Raw genomic sequence first — 17,828 nt, 5'->3', positions numbered from 1 at the left:
TACAAGGCAAGCAAAAGACAAGCTCGTTCGTTCCAAGACTGTATGCTTCATTTGTTGCTGTGCAACTGCAGTCTTTATATTTGTTTTCTCCTTCCGATTTTGATTTTTTTGTCTTTCTTTCTCATTCGTGTGTGGAGCGGGGTTTGCCTGACTTAACTTCATCTGTTTGCTTTCGTTCGGCTTTACTTTCTTTTTTAAAAAAGCTTGTGTCAAAGCCTGTCAGGGACCGTTCCAAAAAATGGACAGCAAAGATCCATCCAAATGCTGGCCAACCTCGGACGACCCTTGTTCGATTGGGCGTAGGATTGTCCCTGCTCTGACGGGTGGGCGGTGGCGGTGCAAAAAGTAAACGGTAGCTCGACGCATTGCATGCTTTACCAAGACAATTTATTTCTTTGCTTTTTTTTTTTTTTTTTTTTTTTTTTTTGCTACGACCCGGGCGTCTTGTGGTTCCGTGGGTGCGCGAACGTCTTGCTTGATTGAAGTGCGTCTCGGCTCTGAGCCGGAGCTTTGTGGTTCGTTGGTCGACATCCAATGCTTCGGTTCACTGCCTTGCTTTTTCAGGCACACCAATCTGCATCGTGACATCCCTTGATGCGGACTCGAGCCAATCATTTTGGCCGCGAGATGTCATTTTGATGCAACTAAACGACGGGAGAACTGCCAGCAGGCTACTGAGGGGGCGGACTTTGTTAGTTCTGCACCTAGTCTTTCTAGTAGTAGTAGTCGACCATACAAATAGGTCAGAGACACAAATCAGCGTAGAAAAAGTACGCGCACCAACGGGTATACGAGCTCCAAGACGTATTTGCAGATTTTGTATTTGACAAGAATGGAGACTATTTACAGGTGCCTCATATTGTTTCAATTCTTATACAAACCACCTTTCCGTAGGTCCCCCGATGGATTGAGTCTTGACAATCGGAAACCTACAAGCTGTGGTTTTACGAGGAATAGATAAGTTCTTGGGTCAAAAGCTCAGACTGTTCTCACCACCAGGGATTTGCAGTGCATTGCGGCATCATTTGCCCAATTGCAACCTTTGCCAGTCTCCGTTCCGAAAGAAAAAGAAAAGAAAAAGAAAGAAAGAAAAATTAGCTAGGAAAGAAATTTATCAATATCCCTCCTTTAGTGATACATGGCGGTAGTCAAACCGACCATCCACCTTATCCAACAAGTCATATGCCACAATATGTGAATAAGGAAATTTTTGAGTTGTCAACCATTGGTCAAAGCCCTTCCAGATCCAACCCTCACAGTGTTCCTTCGGGGCCTCTACATTAACGCTGAAGAATTGGTGTTCGATCCCTGCGGTGCGAATATAATAGACCCAACCAGTTGCTTTTCCCCTATCGCCAGACGGGGGCCTCATGCTGTCCCGAGCCCAGTTAAGTTTGCCTGACAAGTTTATAAATGGGGTTCTAGTGGTGAAGTCGTGAAATCCATTTTCACTCAGTTTAATGTGGTCAATCCAGTGATTTATATTGGGATCTTTTGCCTCGAAGGATCTGAAGGCTGGAGAAACAATACCGCCAGCATCTCCGACGGCATTTGGACCCAAGTAGCGGGCGGGCAGATAAAGAATTTCTGGAATCGCAAAGATATTTGCGGCAAGAGCGAGAAAACAATAAAGTGTATAAGAATGCATGTTGTTGATCTGAAAATGAAAACAAAGAAGAAAGAAAACCAAGCATCACATACAGAAGGGATGAGGATCAGTTTTCCAATTTGATGAAGGAGAGCATTTCTAAAGCTCTGATATTCACAGTCGGTTAGATGAGCATGAAATGCCCGCGGCTACTGAATGCAATTTCATCACATCACATGCATAATATTTTTTCTATTTCAAGGGCGTCAGTGATTTCGGCATATTTCAGATATATTTCAAGGCAACAAACACCCGGACAAGTCCGCCTGCTTGGGATGCTTGCTTGCTGCTTGGCTTATCGCACTCGATAAGCTGGGATGGAATATGGCGCTTGAATGCGATACTTTTTAAATTTTCAAGACTACCTACCTACCCATTAATTTGATTTCTTAGGACCTTAACATAGCGGCAGAGCGAGCAGTGGTGTGGTGTGTTATCATGTACCACGTAACGCGTCTAAAACTACGCTGAAGCTTTTGACCAGTTAACTGCGCATGGAGGTTGTCGATTCCTCTGATGAGAGATTTTGGGGCGGGGGGGAATGCACTTCAAGCAAGATCTAAAGCCATGAAACTTTGCCCATGCGGGCGGGCATGCGGGCTGGATATGGTTAAGAACACTACACTTGTAGTCACACACTCTTCACTCCGCTGAAATCAATATTGTGCTCGTCTAAGAGCTGGGCCACCCAGGTAACATGACATGCCGATTTTTCTTTATTTCTTCTTTTCCCCCTTCGATTGTTAGGCTGGAGGGTCGCTGTTGCAATCTCGCGAAATGTTGAGCGAAAATTCTGCCCGCCGGACCGCAATTTTTGCGCTCCGCTGAAAGCACTGCAGGCGACCAGGTTACCACGCAGGTCAAATGTAACACTGAAAACCTCCGGATTGAATTGAAAATGGGACGCGTAGGTCACTTCCAAAGTCGGATCTGTTCTGTTACACTGATTGACATTTTGTGAATGTACTCCACGGACTTTGAAATAACCTCCCATCATGCAAGTTCAATTACCGGTAATGACTTGGTTTTGGAGAACTGGGATGCACAGTCGTGGTCCAAGAGGAAATTCTTGCCAGTACAGATCACCCACAACTACACACAGAAAGTCTGCTGGGCCGATTCCGGAAATTATCCATGCATGAGGTTAGTCTACCACAGTAGAACTATTTGCGGATAGGAACGCCGAAAATGGGTGCAAAGCCTCACTGAAGGCAATTAATCTGCACTGGGCGGGCGATTTTCCTGGACCCAGCGTCGTTTCGTGAGAGGCTTGGCGCTTCGACAGTGGGTCAGTTTTATCGAGTCGGGGAGGGGACTTGATTGGACAGGGGCGCGGTCAACTCATGCGACTGAGCCAAGCGAGCAGCCAGGGGCCCAGGCCCAAAGGGCACACGCAGCAAGAGTTGCGCGAGCTGCAAAGTGGGCCTTCCGGTGGGCGGGCGTGGGTGAGCATTGTTTGAGTGCGGCGGGTGGCACAAGGTCGGCCTGCACCCCAAATTCTCGTGCCGCCACAACATACAGTCTCCGTCCTTCCTTCTTGGTACCCCAAGTCCTCCTGTATGGGACCCGAACAAAAAGATTAACCAACAAAACACCCGACGAGGACGACGACGACGACAACGAGGCCACCGGAGATAGGCCATCCATCACCTTGGTGTCCGAAGCAAAGGACGTAATACATTCGTTTATCAGTGAGCGGCTGGCTGCTGGATCGGAACACGCTACATTGGAATTTGGTCACAAAACAAAAACATCATTGGCAGCCGGAATTTGAAAGGGCTGCAGAGCATTTGCGACCGACACGAGAAGACGGAACCTTTCAAGCCGAACCGACCTTTTTTAACGACCGACCGACCTCTATACGATAGGATCAGAACCAACACATCTTCCGACTAATACATTCCGCATTCTTGGTGCTTCCGACTTGAGTCACATGTCTTCGAAAAAGGGCTCAATTGAATCATCTCTACCGACGCCTCGCTCTACACTCGTACTCGTACCCCAACAAGCGCCAACTTTTCGGTGGAAATCAGGGTTGGGCCATACTTGATCGCTTTTGGCGGAGCTTTTCGCTCTCGCTCCCTTGGCCGCGTCTTGAGGACGCGGACTCGCAATAGCGAAACTTGCTCCATATTTACACGACTCGGATCTCAGAACTATTGACTCGCCGCCATGTTACGGCCGGCTACGCCTCTAGCGGTTCTGCTTGCCGGAGCGTTTGGCCTGTTGTTGATTTCGGTCTTGTCGACACCCATCATCAAAGCCATCCCGCTCGGCGAGTACGTTGGCGTGACGTTTGGTGTTTTTGGGTATTGCATCAACAACAACGCAAGATGTAGCCCCATCGAGATCGGCTACGACGAAGGCTTGGGTACGATTCCTCCCTAAATTTTGGCTGGTAGATGCTATCTGGACCCTGCTGACCTCTAAAATCTATAGCCGCCGCGCTGGCCGAGAAGAATGCCAACTTCGACCTCCCGAGCCAGGCGAGACGCACACTTTCAACCATTCTCATCATCCATCCCGTCGCCGCGCTCGTAACTCTGATCATGTTCATCATGTCGATCGTTGCGCACTTCCATTCGCCATCGCACTCTGCGAGATACCTTCTCATCGTCTTTATCGTGGGCCTCCTCAACTTTTTTATTTGCCTGCTTGCCTTCCTGGTCGACGTTTTGCTCTTCGTTCCCCACATGGCTTGGGGTTCATATCTGGTTCTAGCAGCCACAATTTTGGTTGCGCTCAGTGGACTAGTTGCTTGTGCGATGCGGAGGACGTTGGTCTCGAGAAAGGCTAGGAAAAAGCGCATCGAAGAGAACGCTGAGATGAGCGGCGAGAACTTTTACAACCGCCAAGCACAGCAAGTCACGCCCCCAGCAGAGGACAAGCCGACTGTTCCCAATCTCAGTGGCGCCAACGGCGAGGGTGGTGACAAATTGCCTAGCTTTGCAACTTACGAGAAGCGGGACGATCTGGGCAGCGAAGATAGGGTTCCTTTGACCGCCAACAGCCCGGCCAACCGCTCCCCCAATGCGCAGTATAATGACCCGAACCGACCGGACGGGCAGTTCAACCAACCTCGCAGGACGCCCTCGGGCAGGGATCAGTACGGAAACCCGATCGAAGGACCAATGGATGCGTATGGTGTGCAAAGAGCTCCGTCTGCGGAGCGCATGAACCCTGGTGCTCGAGGCGGTTACAGAGGCCGCGGTTACGGTCCACCAGGAAGGGGCGGAGGTTACGGGTATGGTCCGCCACCTGGCAGCCGAGGAGGCTATGGGCCCCCAGGCCGTGGTGGATATGGACCCGGTCCAAATGGCAGGGGAGGATACGGACCGCCTCCAAGAGGTGGCTATGGTCCGCCAATCAGAGGCCGTCCGCCACCACCTGGTTACCAATATGATAGGAGAGGCTCCCCGGCAGAGGCATACGGCCCACCACCGGGACAGGGACCGTATGGACAGAGACAACAATCCCCAGGGCCTCCCTCGGCGCCTGGCTACGGTATGAATGGTTCAACGCCAACAGTCTCGTCCGCTGCGTATGGCCACCAACACACACCTTCAGATGATCTACCGAGAGCGGAATCGCCCCCTCCACTGCCTGGAACAGAGCCTATGCAGCTAGTAGGGCAGGCGGTCGCGATGGATGCCAGCACAGGTAGTCCCCCGATGCCTCAGAATGGCTTTGCCCCAATGCCACCAAACCGCTTCGGGGGTGGCCAACAGTTCCGAGATAGCGATGCCGACATACAGGGGATGGTAGGGCTCCAGCAGGGTATCTCGCCTGCGGGTCAACAAACCCCACCGCAGCAAAATCAGACTCTCACAAGCGAGCCGAAACGCTACAACCAGGAAGGGTCAGTATTTTGATATTCCTAGGATCCTCATTTCCTTCTCTTCTCAGTTTCCAGCCTTGCTAACATCAAGTGTAGAGCCCAATACGTACCCGCACGGCAAAATTGGAACGATCAGCGCAGCAAAACCCCTGGTGCAGAGAGCGTAATACACCCAAGCATGATGCCACAGCCCCTCAACGCATCGAGAACTGATCTTTCTATGGCGAGGAACTCACCTGGACCTGTGGGTGCTCCGGCAAGGTCACGCACTTCGGAATACTACGAGGATATAGCTCCGAGGTTCGCTACCCCTGATCCCTCATTACGTGGGACTCCAGTACCAGGACAAGCTGGTGGGGGGATACCACCGCCCATAAACCTCCCTGCCGGTGCGCCAGATTTTGACGAGATGCCGGATGGCTCCCGGAGTCCGGCTGCCTCAGAGAGGTCAACTTTCACTAGCATTTCACAGCGGGGTATCAACCCCAGGTGGAACCCACCGCCGCCGTCTATGATGCCTGGCTACGGACCAGCGCCACAACGGCGACCAAACCGCAATGATATGCTGCTGAACAGCAATCCGGATTTCGAGCTACCTACCAATCGAGGAGGTAGGGGTGGCAGCCCGCCCAGGGCACCAGGGACGTCGATGATCCCTGGTAGCGCTTATCCTAACGGTCGATTGTAGGACACAAGTGACCGTTGGTTACCATGTTGATACAGATTCGGCACAAATATCCCACACTATATCCCTTCGCTTTACGACTCCATTTCCTATAGCTTTATTCACACATTCGATTCCTCGTTTCTCCCCAGCCCTAGGCCGACTTGCTCCGGGCCAAACACATTATTATATACAAAGGTCGGCCTTGTTTTTTTTTATGCCGTTTTGCGCACCGCCGTACCGCTTTCAATATTGGTGGATGGCAATTTGCATCCCCGCAAAAGAGTTGGGATGTTCAAAATCCCGCTACTAAAATTCGATTCAAATTTTCCTTTCTCGTCCATACTCATATTTATCACTTTTGGCCTCTCATATAACGGAGTTTTCTTTTTCTTTGTTTACCCAGTATATCTTTTCGTTGTCTTTTCTCTTGCTGCTTTTTTTTTTCTTTCTCTTTTCTTTTCACATTTTGGTATATAGGTGGAGTTGTATGTCTTGTTGGATACTCGATAGAGAGTGGCCATGGTGCGGAAGTTTGTTTTTCTTGTTGGAAACGGAGACCCGTTTAGGATGAGCGCGGTTGGAGAGCTCGAGTGGAAAGAGGATGGTGGGAAAGAATAACCGAGATTCGGTTATGTAACTGGGCCTTTAATGTCTACCTGGCCCCAAGGAGTCTTCTTGATCTAATACGTTGGGCCCGTCGTTGGAAGAGAGAGTGTGTGTTTGAGTTCGCTGGTAGTCTTGTATGGCTCAAGATGGGTTGTCTGGAGAATTTCAAGACAATATGAGACATGGGAGCCGGCAGCATGTAGCTAGGGAGTAGGCTTGTGGGGATGAGATGAAAAGAAACAAGAAATAATCAACAACGACTGTTAGCAGCGTGAAAGAACTGGCGACTACTCGTGCAAGCCAAGCTTTTGATATCGATACCCTCTCGCATTCCCCTCCATATTCCATTCAAAAGAGAAGAAAAAGAAACCCCCAATGTTACCCACTTTCACCCGGTCCATGCAGGCCAAGTCCCATCACGCAATCTCAATAAACGGTACTTTTGTCTCTCCGTGTCCGCAACCCTGGAACGCCGCTGTCACTCTCTTGACTTGGTGCCCTGCAAAAGCCAAGTTGGGCCAAGCATCTTACCCTCAATCCATGTATATTCCCTAATTGGAACATGGCTGACATTACCAAGTGATAGGGCCTTTTTTTTTCTTCTTCATTTGTTTTTTTTTTCTTTCCGGATCATGGGGGTGTTCGTATATACTTTCATACAAGGCTTCTTGGGGAATCATTTTGTACGAATTGGGTAAAAGAAGTGGTGTAATTAAGGGTTTTGATGGGCTAGCACATAACATTATTGGTCCCATCATCGTCATCACGCCAAGAATAAGGAATATTGTCATGTCAAGGCAGCTGCTAGCTTCTCGTTGACCCCGAATTTGAAAAATAAAAAGTAAAAATGAAAAAGCTGCTGTGATCAAGTCATACCATACCACACATCCGAAGGCGCAGTCTTCTTTTTGCAACTGCTGAAACCGTACCGTCAGCTCGATGATATCTTCTCCACATGCCACTAAGACTAACACGGCCGGCTAGCCTGCAACCCTTGTTATCACTTCCATTATTTAATAGAGAATGATCATGTCCAACCTGTTGAAGATATAGTGTATTAGGACCTTTTCCTCGATGTGGTTAGAGCGTGCCTTGAACAGTCCAGATAACCTATTCTTTCTATTTAAATAAGCCTTGATGGCCCAACTCCTCTCCAATGCGGTTGACCATCAAATATCTGCAATTGTGAACCAAAAAGATCATGCAAACAGAAAGTGGATGCACTTTCATAGACAACCAACCACCAGACCCAAACTAAGCATCCCGCCTTTTTTGTGATTTTTCAGTGTGTTGTGCAAACCAGCCACAAAAATGTGAGAATAAAGCCTGATGCTTTTCGTCGGAATGGAGGTAGACAAGAAGAAGCGCCCATAACATAATCCAGATTCAGACGTTCCGCAATGAATATGTCTGTTTCTCAATAATCCTGCAAATCCTAGGTTCTTCGTGATATTCCATCAGTTTTGATCAATAAAGCAGAAGAGAAACGCAAAATATCAGGGCGGGGAACAGCGTATGTCCCCAAAGTCAATTAGGTGTGGCCATTTTCGTTTGGCCCACGCAGCTCAAACATCACAGAATGCTTCATGGCGACAAATCTACCACTCTAAGTTTTCTGTCGACCAAGCCCGATGTCTTTCGGCAGTCTTCATGTCACGCCATTCGCGATATTCCACAAAGGGAGACCGCTGTCTGTTGGGTCCGCACTCGTCGACATAGCTTAAAAGCGTTGAAAAGGCCATGTTGAGGAGTGGTTCAGCATGCCTCCAACGATCCGTGTTGATGACGTCTTGCAACGAGAGCTCACGTCCTTTCGGATGATCCAGAGTAGACCCGCTCATGCTGAAGACATCGGCATGCTCTGGACGTCCAATGGTATGTAGAAGTTGTCTTGTCTGCATCTGCGCTATAGCGTCGTCCATAGTCTGATGAATACGTGAAATACCGGCGTACCAAGATTCGTCGACCTTTCTTTGATGTCGTGCGAGTTGCTCTGCGGTTCTGCGGCCTGGGCACCGACGGCGTGCCATACACTCTGCCTCCCAGTCGCTTGTTTGGAAATCTGACTTCTTGCTAGGTGTGTAGTCTGGGGGAAGCTGATCGGGATAATACTGGCCAATCTTGCTGGGAGATTCGGTCTCGTAGACCAGAGAGCTTGCCAGTGAAGTCCTAGCAGGTATATCCGGCAAGCCAAAATCTGAGTTTGCTGGCTCTAGACGGTCTGCTGTTGCGGGCTCGGAATCAAGTTGATCAGTCAGGGAGCTCTCATTCATGTAGGAGCCAGAGTTAAGATCTTGCTGAGCTCCGCGAAGAGTCCAGTGAGGCGATTTATTTCGCTTCCGCCGTCCGTTCTCGGTATCGTAGATTCGGCTTGGCAGCTTAGATACACTGCTAGCTGCAGGTGCATTTACCTCAAAGGAGGACGGTCGGTACTGACGAAGTCCTGGAGGGCCTGCTGTAAGAGGAAGGGGAGCGCCGGGGCCGGTGGAGAGAGCGGATGGATATGCTGTATCAATGGCTGAGACAAGAGCCTTGGGCCCCCGATTCAATGAAAGCTGTGATAGATTCTGATTCAAAAACGATTCGCTTACGGGCCACAGCGCCTTCGGGTTGTTTGTAAAGCCGGCAAACTGTCGATCGGCCTGGGTGGCCGACGAACACGACTGTGACAGACTGGTAGGTTTTTGCCTTTCTTGCTCCCGAAAGCTTTGAGACTGTAGAGAAGTGTTTGCCGTCCCATGCATAGGCAATTCGGGGTACTTGAGTGAACTTCTGCCCCGTGCCAAAGCACGCTTGGCAATTTGCTGAGAAGGGTTATCATAAGAAGCTAGACTAGTGAGACTTTTGAAGTTCAGACGAGCAGCCAGAGCATCGGCGGCAGCATCTACCATGCATTCACTATCCTCGCTTTCTTCCTTGCTGCTGTTCTGAGATATAGCCCTGGAGGTGTCGGTGGTATTTATGGCAGACAAACGGGGCTGCAAAAGTCGATCGTGGTCAAGAGGTATTGAAGAGAGTACCGATGAAGCGGCTGTGTCCATGTCTCCAGACTCAAAATAAATATCCTCCTTTGTTGGTGGCGTCATTGCACGATCGTAGTTCTGTTGGAGCGGCGCGTAATGCTTGAGGCTGGAGGCGGTCGTTGCAGGAGACCTGGTCCTGTGCATGTTCAGGGGAAGATTGGCGAGAATGGACTTAGGCAGGCCGGCCAATTCAGACACGTGCGAGGACTGCCAGCGGTTATTTCGTCCTTTCCTGATAGGAGCTTGAATGGGGGCAGCAGTACCGGGATTGTAAAGGGTGCCGGCGGTGGTATAGGTTGGTCTTAAAGTGTCAGACACATCTGAGCCTGGAGTGAGAGCAGGCGAAGTAGCATGCTCCTCCACGCTGGTGTTGGCAAACGACCGGGGGCCTTGTTGGCCACGGTCCGACCTATGGCCCTGGGAGAAGGACATGGCGGCTATGGTATGGGGCAGCAGTCGTGGCAGGGCTTTTAGAAGGAACAGGTGGCTTTGATGCGAGCCGATGAGATTTGCTTCAGATGCAAATGTCAGATATGATATGTGCCTGAGGTAAAGAGCGTGTGGTTTGATGACGCAGATGGACCCGTGCACGGAGGGACGCCCTGTTGAATGAAGGATTGACGGGTCAGGAACCGTTACTGCCCGAAATCAAAAGAGGGCGGGCATACCTCACCTTGTCACCTTTCCCCTTGCCATGTATGTACCAGTCTCAAATATCAGAAGGACTGACTTTTGTCTTGACAATCGGTGCCTTTCTCCAGAATCCAGTGAGGTTCTAATACGGTGGGAGAAGTGATAGGTATGTGACGGAAAGTGATGAGTGGCGCGATAGGGCAAGTGGCTCTGGGTCAGCCAGAGACCGATCCTGGGATTAGAAGAAGGGAGAGACTGCAGGTTAGGGGAGACTCGGGTCAAAGGAGTGTGTGTGTATGTGTGTGCTGCTGTTAGCGGAGATTTGCAAACATTTCATTGCATGTAAGGAGGAAATAAATGCCATTAATGTACTTTAGGGCAGGCAGGTAATGTGAGAGAATGCGTTTAGCAGTGGATTGCATGCTTTCTTTGCATGAACTAATGCAGTTTCTTTGCTGCAATACTTCCTTTGAAAACCTAAGGTAGGTACCTACCAGGTAAGATAGGTAAGTCTGTCGTGTGCGGACAGCAACCGACAGCCAAATATGGGAAGAATGATGACGGCTATCTGATAGAAATCAGAAGGAATGCAGCCGTGGTTCCTTCCAGCAGATTGGCGAGATCGTCACCTCTTTTCCCCGCAAAAAGGCCACAAAAGAATTGACGGGAATCAAGCAAACGGGACCCTGTCTGCTAAGTTGCTTGATTGCGCCTACCCAATGTGGCTTTTGGTAGACTTTGCTCATTAGTAAATGATATTCTTTAAGTCTAAGGTACCTACCTAGAGCTTTGCCATGAAAAAATAAAATCAAAAAAAAAGACACAAATCGGTCTGCATGCTGGCACGCCTGTTGCCATGGCAAGCATGCACATGGCACCTTTCATCCTCTTGCTGCAGATCCATGTGCATCTCGCGCACGCAGGACATACTGCGACTTGGAGAGGCCTCCCATCCGTAATGTCGACATTGGACCGCAGCAAATTTTGACGCTATTTCAGACAAAACCTGGTTCGCTGGAAACCTCGTCAAACCTGCAATTATTGAAGCTGTGCACAGAGTCCAACATCAAACAGATGCCATGGACCTTTGGTGCAAGCATACAGCACTGCGCTGCTCCATGCCCATACTCCAATTTGGTTCGTGTTTTGGGTAGATATTGCAGGTTTGTACTGGGAAAGGCGAGAAACGAAGGTCAAAATATGCAATCGACGTGCCCGCCGTCACGGAGAAGTTGAAAGCTGGTTGCGTATAGACAACAGCCTTCAACTGGTCGATTCAACAGATCGCACAACCAATCTGCAGCCCTTTGACCGCGGTTATAGAATCCATTACTGTACTGCAGTAGAGGCAAGGCCATGGCCCATCATTTCCCCCATGCAATTAAAAATATGAAAAGTAGCAAGTGAACGAGGTATTAGTAAGTTGATGGGACGACAGCCAACATCCACACCAGGGTCTTTATGGAGAAACTCGGGAAATTAATCATACAAGCCATAAGAAGCCTTGTTCTCTTCTCTTTCCTCCTTCTTTTTTTTTTTTTTTTTTTTTTTTTTTTGTTCGCCAAGTCGGCTTGGATTTTGTAATGATCATACCTTGCCATTATAAGCTTGGGACCCTCGTACAACCTACCGTATGGCTTCCCGCACCAAATGTCCAGGAGCAATAAAAAAACCAGGTTAGCCAGGATGGTCCTAACTTGGCAGATCTTGTTCTTTGAGCTCTTGGCTCTCTTCAGATCTTCAAATCTAAAGTTCAGAAAGAGATGGGGAGGTCCGAATGCGCGCTGCTTCGGATATTCCGATCTATTTTCATGTCCCATAGACGTTATCGCCTACTTCCGGAACGCTCCGAGTGGTTCTTTTTATGGCATTATGTCCACTTGGATATAGAGACTGGGGTTAAGACTGAATCAAGCTCGCTGGCATCAACGTGTTGAACCACCTAGGCAGATAGGTGATTGTGACTAAGTCATTGTCCTTGCCAAATATTCACTGACAGGCTCCCCAAAGATGAAGCAAGCCGTGGCCCTTGTCGTCCGACCATACATACCCCATAGCAGGGTGCGACTGGCGCAAACATCCTTCAAGACCTAAAACGTGCTACTTAGTCTTGATTAAAGGTTGGGTTCATGAAGTTGGGCATCGAACCGAGGAGCGCGACTCGTTCATAGTCTTTCGAGCACGTGTTGACGAGACATTGCTGGTAGTACACAAACCCTTCTTGAAAGACAGCCTGAGCTAATGGGTCGGCTACATGATTCGCATCGATTTCACTTAATTGAGCGCTAGGTTTGTCGAGCCGCTGACTCCTGAGGCCGGCGTTAGGTTGACTGACACACTCGTAAAAAAAGAAAAAGAAAAAAGTTCAGGCGAGGAGAACGTACCTGATCATCCATCCATACTCTTTCTAGCTGTAAACATGAGTTCCCATTTGTAGCCCAACAACCGATTGGGGGTGCCGAGGGATCGGACGGGACGGTTGTCGGCTCCACATGGGCAAAAGGAAAACGGAGGTCCCGGGCCAAAGAACACGGAGCGATTGAAGGCCAAGGCAAAGCGGGCCAAGGAGCCGACCCCACCGATTGCTACTCTGCAGTAACTGGTCACATCGTCGACCCAGCCCTGTCTGTACATTGGATACGTAATGCAAGCAAGGGACTTGGGTACGGAGTTCTCGGTGTCCGTACGATAGATGATAATACGTCGTGATAGAAACAGTTCGATTCGATTCGATTTGGCACCTAGGACTAAAAGGCAGGACACGTTCCAGCACAAACTATACCCCTATTTGTACCTATCAGATCTGTGATGTCTACCATGTAAATAAATAAACCTGTAACTAGTTGCGTCGTATTGCGTACTACCTTGTCTCCTGCAAGTAGTCAGGGCATCACGAACCAAAAACAAAAAAAGCTTCGAGACCATCCTGGAAAAGTCCTTGGATAAATTCCGACTCGCTGCACAATCGGAAGAAAATTTGCAATTCTAATATTCCCTCATTCAGGTTCTCAGAAAAAGGCTTCGGGTGGACAACTTATCTTGTCCGGCCGATAGACGGGATTCGAGTGAGGCTAGCTAGGTAAGGTAGCTAGCTACCTTACTGTGGTACAGGCAAAGAATACGGTCCATGTTCCCAGGATGACCCTCGCTTGCGCTACTTCTCCAGCACACATGCTGCATCGCGCTACTGCAAAGGCCGGGTTATAGAATGGAATGGAGCGAATAGAGAGCTATGGAAAGTAGGAAAAAGCAACTTCGGTAACAGCTTTTGCAAGGAATAATATGACATGTCGACAAACTACCTCCGTATCTACTATGTAGGCGACATATCTTGGCAATGCTTTTCGCTTACTACTATACTACATGCATTTCCATACCTACGGAGTACGTACATACGATAGGTAGGTACCTTAACTAAGTCGAGTCCTGGAAATCCGTTCGTGGTCAATATTGCAAACTATACTATACTGGCCTGAGTAAGGTACCTGCATTGTCATATTTACCCTACCTAGCTTGCTAGGTACCTTAGCTACCTACCTACCTACCTAGCCATCTTAACAATCTAGCTACCATCCATACTTTTCCTAAATTATACCTATCCGTACCTAGTACGCTAAGAAAAAAAAGACCATACTCTTTCCTAGGCAGCATATGTGGGATTTTTTCATCACCTTTACGAAATGCATCCTTATTCGGTCCATCTTTCAACACAGGCATAGGCTTGCAGTCGGGCTGCGTGCCGAATCCGTGAAAAAGCCAAAATTTGAGAAGTCACGCAACTCAAGGTTGGCAGCCGTGCTCAACCTGGGAGGATCCGCAACTCTAACAACCAGGCTTGTTTCTGGCAAAGGTCGGGATGGGTGGAGTAAATCGGTGCATCTCAACTCACGATCGTCGAGAGTATCCAATCCCGGCCTGCAGAAACAAACACAAAAAACGGAATTTGAACAGCCTACCCTGGCTCTACCGTCGCAACCAGAGGGTCCAGAACCGAATCAACAAACGGATTGGACCCACTCGGCCACCTCGACGTTTTGGATGGTCGCCGTTTACCGTTCGCCAAGCGGGCGATTGCTGGTCTCGTTTTGGGTTTTGCAGGCACGCCCATCTGCACCACCACAAACAGATCGCCCACTAGCCACTCTGCAGTGCAACACACCACCCCCTTGCCAGGCAAATCCGTATGCATCGGGATCAGTGTCGGAGCTCCTTCTCAAAAAGCCCCCACTTCCTCTCGTCCGTCTAGTCCGTCGTGATTCGGACACTCGCTCAGTTCAACTTTTTCAACTACGACAGCGACGACAAAAAAAAACCCCCCAAGAAAGAAAGAAAGACGAAAAAAAAGCTGCACGATTGAAGGTAACAAGATATCTTGGGCTTGCCCTCGAAAGCTGTGCCCTCATCTTCGTGAACCGGAGCACCTCCCGCCGAACCCCTGAAGCATAAACAAACCCGGACTACGAACAAAAGACCGAGCTCCGGATCGGACATCAACCTCCTGTATACCTACGCAGCCAGGAACGAGCGAAAGCAAGCGATCGGACACAATGGAATACCATCACACGCACCCAGGCGCCGCCGCCTACTTCCCTGGCGCGCAGCCCTATCAGTTCATAGGCATGCCGCCATTGACGCCATCGCATTCCAACTCGGGGCCTTCAGAAGAGTTCAACTCCACTCCTCCGGTACGAATTGCTTCTTTATTATACTTTGCATCTTCTGATCTGTGGTGGCTTTCTCGCTGCATCGAAGGCTTGTCTTTAAGACCGTGCTCTGCAGGAAGCTGCCCTACGCCCAAAGCTTGTTACCCCCCCCCCAATAAGCAGGGTACCAAGGCAAGGCACGCACGGCCAGGTGGCATTGGAAGCAAGCGATGCTGCTTTTGTTATAACTAGTGACCGGAAGTGTTGTCACGTCTATGCAGCCGCGAATCTCATCTTCTCCGCACTTTTGCACCACATGGCGCGTGGTGACCCGGCTGCGGCCCGTCCCTTGTTTAGACAGGCATTACCCAACTTTAGCTCGGCAGCTGCTTGATAATCGCTGACAAGAGAAGATACCCACTCAGGAGCTTTATACCGATTACAACCCCCACGAACAGCAGTTCCAGACCTTTGAAAGCTACGCGCCGGCCCCCTTCCCTCAAGTGCCGAACCCTGATGCGCAACAGCAACCGCCTCAGCGTCACCCACAACAGACCTTCCCTGCGCCACCCACGCCGCCCAATGCTGCCGCCATCCACGGTCATGCACATGCAGCCCAGATCCTCAACGGCGGCCCCGGTGGTATGGTCGTCTCCCCACCGCTTCAGGGACCCAAAGAGGAGGTGACGGAGCAGCAACGAGCGCCTCAACTGGCCCCTAAGACATCCAGTAACACCGCCGGGGCTGGTTCCAATAGTGCCGAAGAAGAGGAATCCGGTCTTGGCACAAATAAGAGGAAGGCACAAAACAGAGCTGCGTATGTAACACCGTTCTCTTACCACTCTATATCATCTGAGTTATCCCTTCCATCCCCCGATATCATCCTGTCGAGGTCCTTGTACCCTCGACACACGCCTCCATGAATGTTACACATAGCATATGCCCCTTTGCTTGTATCACCCACCCCACTTAATCCCCAAGCCATTCATATCTCTAAGCGCCAGGTCTCCTTGACACTCTGCATGATTGTAAAACAGACTCGGGAGACACCAACTCGTTAAAATATGATCAGCCATGGGTCTTCTCGGGTCTGACAGCCACGTCGTTCTGCCCGATACTTGGCGTTTTCCCCTGGTTCAACCCTTCATTTTAATTGCTCCTGCTTTTGCCACACAAAGGTCCCCCCGTCCCGGTGGTAAGACAAGACCATGTGGCCATGCTGAGCCGGAGCGCTAACTGGTACTGACCACGATTTACAGCCAACGAGCGTTTCGGGAACGCAAAGAACGTCACGTCAAGGACCTCGAGGCCAAGCTGGCCGACCTAGAAGCCGCGCAGCAGCAAGCCGCCACGGAAAACGAGAAGCTGAAGCGGGACCTGCAGAAGATCAGCACGGAGAACGAGATATTGCGAGCGACAACATCTCACTCCGGAGGCATGGGCGGCTCTCCATCTCACAGCCACGGCTCGCCGCCCTTAGAGACAGGCCCCATGAGGTATAACCCAACCGACTTCTACAGCGACGTGCTCTCTGGGCACGACAACAAGAGCTTTTCGCACCGTATCTCGCTCAGTAGCGACGGTGAGAGGCTGTATGACGCGGGAGCCACGTGGGATCTGATTGTAAACCACGACCTGTACAAGCAAGGCCTTGTCGACGTCGCTGAGATCAGCAACAGTCTCAAGGGACTAGCCAAATGCGACGGACAGGGACCTGTGTTCAAGGAGAGTGACATTGTCGCCGCAATCGAGCAGAGCGTTGCGAACGGAAGCGACACACTGATATAATTGCGAGGCCCAACGCCTAACGGCAAGAATCCAACGCTCGATCAAGGCGTTGCTTGACAGCAACTCGATCTCTAGCTTCTATTTGTCTTTGATTGAAAGCTTTTGAGTCAGGGACTTTGCCTCTACTCTTTTTTTTCTTTTCGAGCTGTCACAAATTGAAAAAAAAAATTGTCTTCTTAAAGTGGTATATTTTGGTCATCCCCTACGACGGGACTTTATTATTTATATCTTAGTTCGGGGTCAAAACAGGTGGAATCTGGCTATTTACGGCGGAGCAGGGTAAGCGTTCGGCGTCCTTTTGGTTCTTGCTCTCTTTCCTTGTTTCTCTCAATTGCCCGGGAATATTTTGTAGTACTTTTTTTTCCTTTCCTTTTTTTCTCTTTTATTTATATTTCTGTCTTCTGGATACCTTGCTCATTCTTCCGAAACTACCATCTCTTCACCTTCTTGGTGCACATTCATTTTGTCAGGTAGACATGAAGTTATGTGGTTACGTCTCGAGCACTTTTGGAGTTTATAACTGATTTTGCCTCTTCGATCAAGCACTGTAAAAAAAGAGACCGATCCAGACTTGGTGGCGTAAATAGTTCGACAACAACTCAGTGATCATTTTGGGTAGTCTGGTTCTGATCAAACCACACCCCCCCCTCCCCCGGGTAGTTACTGCCCTCATCCTACGCTGTACTTCATCTAGGTCTAGACCGGGTCTAGTGGATTTTCTTCCCCCAAAGTTTAGACATAATAGATTTCTTTGCTTGCCGAGAGGTCCATTTCCCATCCCAAATTACTATATCTAAAAGAGTTCAATTGTAAAAGGAAAAGAAAGCCACCATTTGTGGGAAGGTTTCCGTCTAAATTATACCAACCGAAAAAAAAAGAAAAGACAAAAACCGGGACCTGCATATTTGGTATCTCTGTAGAAAAAAAGAAAAAGAAGAAAAGAAAAACAAAAAGAACCAAGGATGAACAAAAAAGGAAGGAA

The 17,828-nt window shown here is 49.4% G+C and overlaps 4 protein-coding genes across 4 annotated transcripts; 2 read left to right on the top strand and 2 right to left on the bottom strand.

Moving 5' to 3' along the window:
- The first annotated feature begins 3,208 nt into the window (after positions 1 to 3,208).
- PgNI_10795 (uncharacterized protein) lies at positions 3,209 to 7,039 on the top strand. Its single transcript, XM_031130768.1, has 3 exons — positions 3,209 to 4,019; positions 4,088 to 5,507; positions 5,583 to 7,039. Exons 1-3 carry the CDS (start codon positions 3,821 to 3,823, stop codon positions 6,172 to 6,174), a joined length of 2,211 nt encoding a protein of 736 aa, XP_030979833.1. The 5' UTR covers positions 3,209 to 3,820; the 3' UTR covers positions 6,175 to 7,039.
- A 1,318-nt stretch (positions 7,040 to 8,357) lies between these two features.
- PgNI_10794 (uncharacterized protein) lies at positions 8,358 to 10,214 on the bottom strand (the record flags this gene model as incomplete). The annotated part of the gene is made up of 1 exon (XM_031130767.1): positions 8,358 to 10,214. One exon carries the CDS (start codon positions 10,212 to 10,214, stop codon positions 8,358 to 8,360), a length of 1,857 nt encoding a protein of 618 aa, XP_030979843.1.
- A 100-nt stretch (positions 10,215 to 10,314) lies between these two features.
- PgNI_10793 (uncharacterized protein) lies at positions 10,315 to 10,595 on the bottom strand (the record flags this gene model as incomplete). The annotated part of the gene is made up of 2 exons (XM_031130766.1): positions 10,315 to 10,384; positions 10,456 to 10,595. Coding segments are annotated over 2 exons (210 nt in total), but the record flags the coding sequence as incomplete, so codon positions are not given.
- Positions 10,596 to 14,616: 4,021 nt separating this feature from the next.
- PgNI_10792 (uncharacterized protein) lies at positions 14,617 to 17,547 on the top strand. The gene is made up of 3 exons (XM_031130765.1): positions 14,617 to 15,100; positions 15,484 to 15,875; positions 16,318 to 17,547. Exons 1-3 carry the CDS (start codon positions 14,963 to 14,965, stop codon positions 16,844 to 16,846), a joined length of 1,059 nt encoding a protein of 352 aa, XP_030979837.1. The 5' UTR covers positions 14,617 to 14,962; the 3' UTR covers positions 16,847 to 17,547.
- The last annotated feature ends 281 nt before the right edge of the window (positions 17,548 to 17,828 follow it).

Source organism: Pyricularia grisea, chromosome VII (genome assembly GCF_004355905.1).
Source record: "Pyricularia grisea strain NI907 chromosome VII, whole genome shotgun sequence".
Lineage (NCBI taxonomy): Eukaryota > Fungi > Ascomycota > Sordariomycetes > Magnaporthales > Pyriculariaceae > Pyricularia > Pyricularia grisea.
This window is presented reverse-complemented; position numbering and strand designations above follow the sequence as displayed.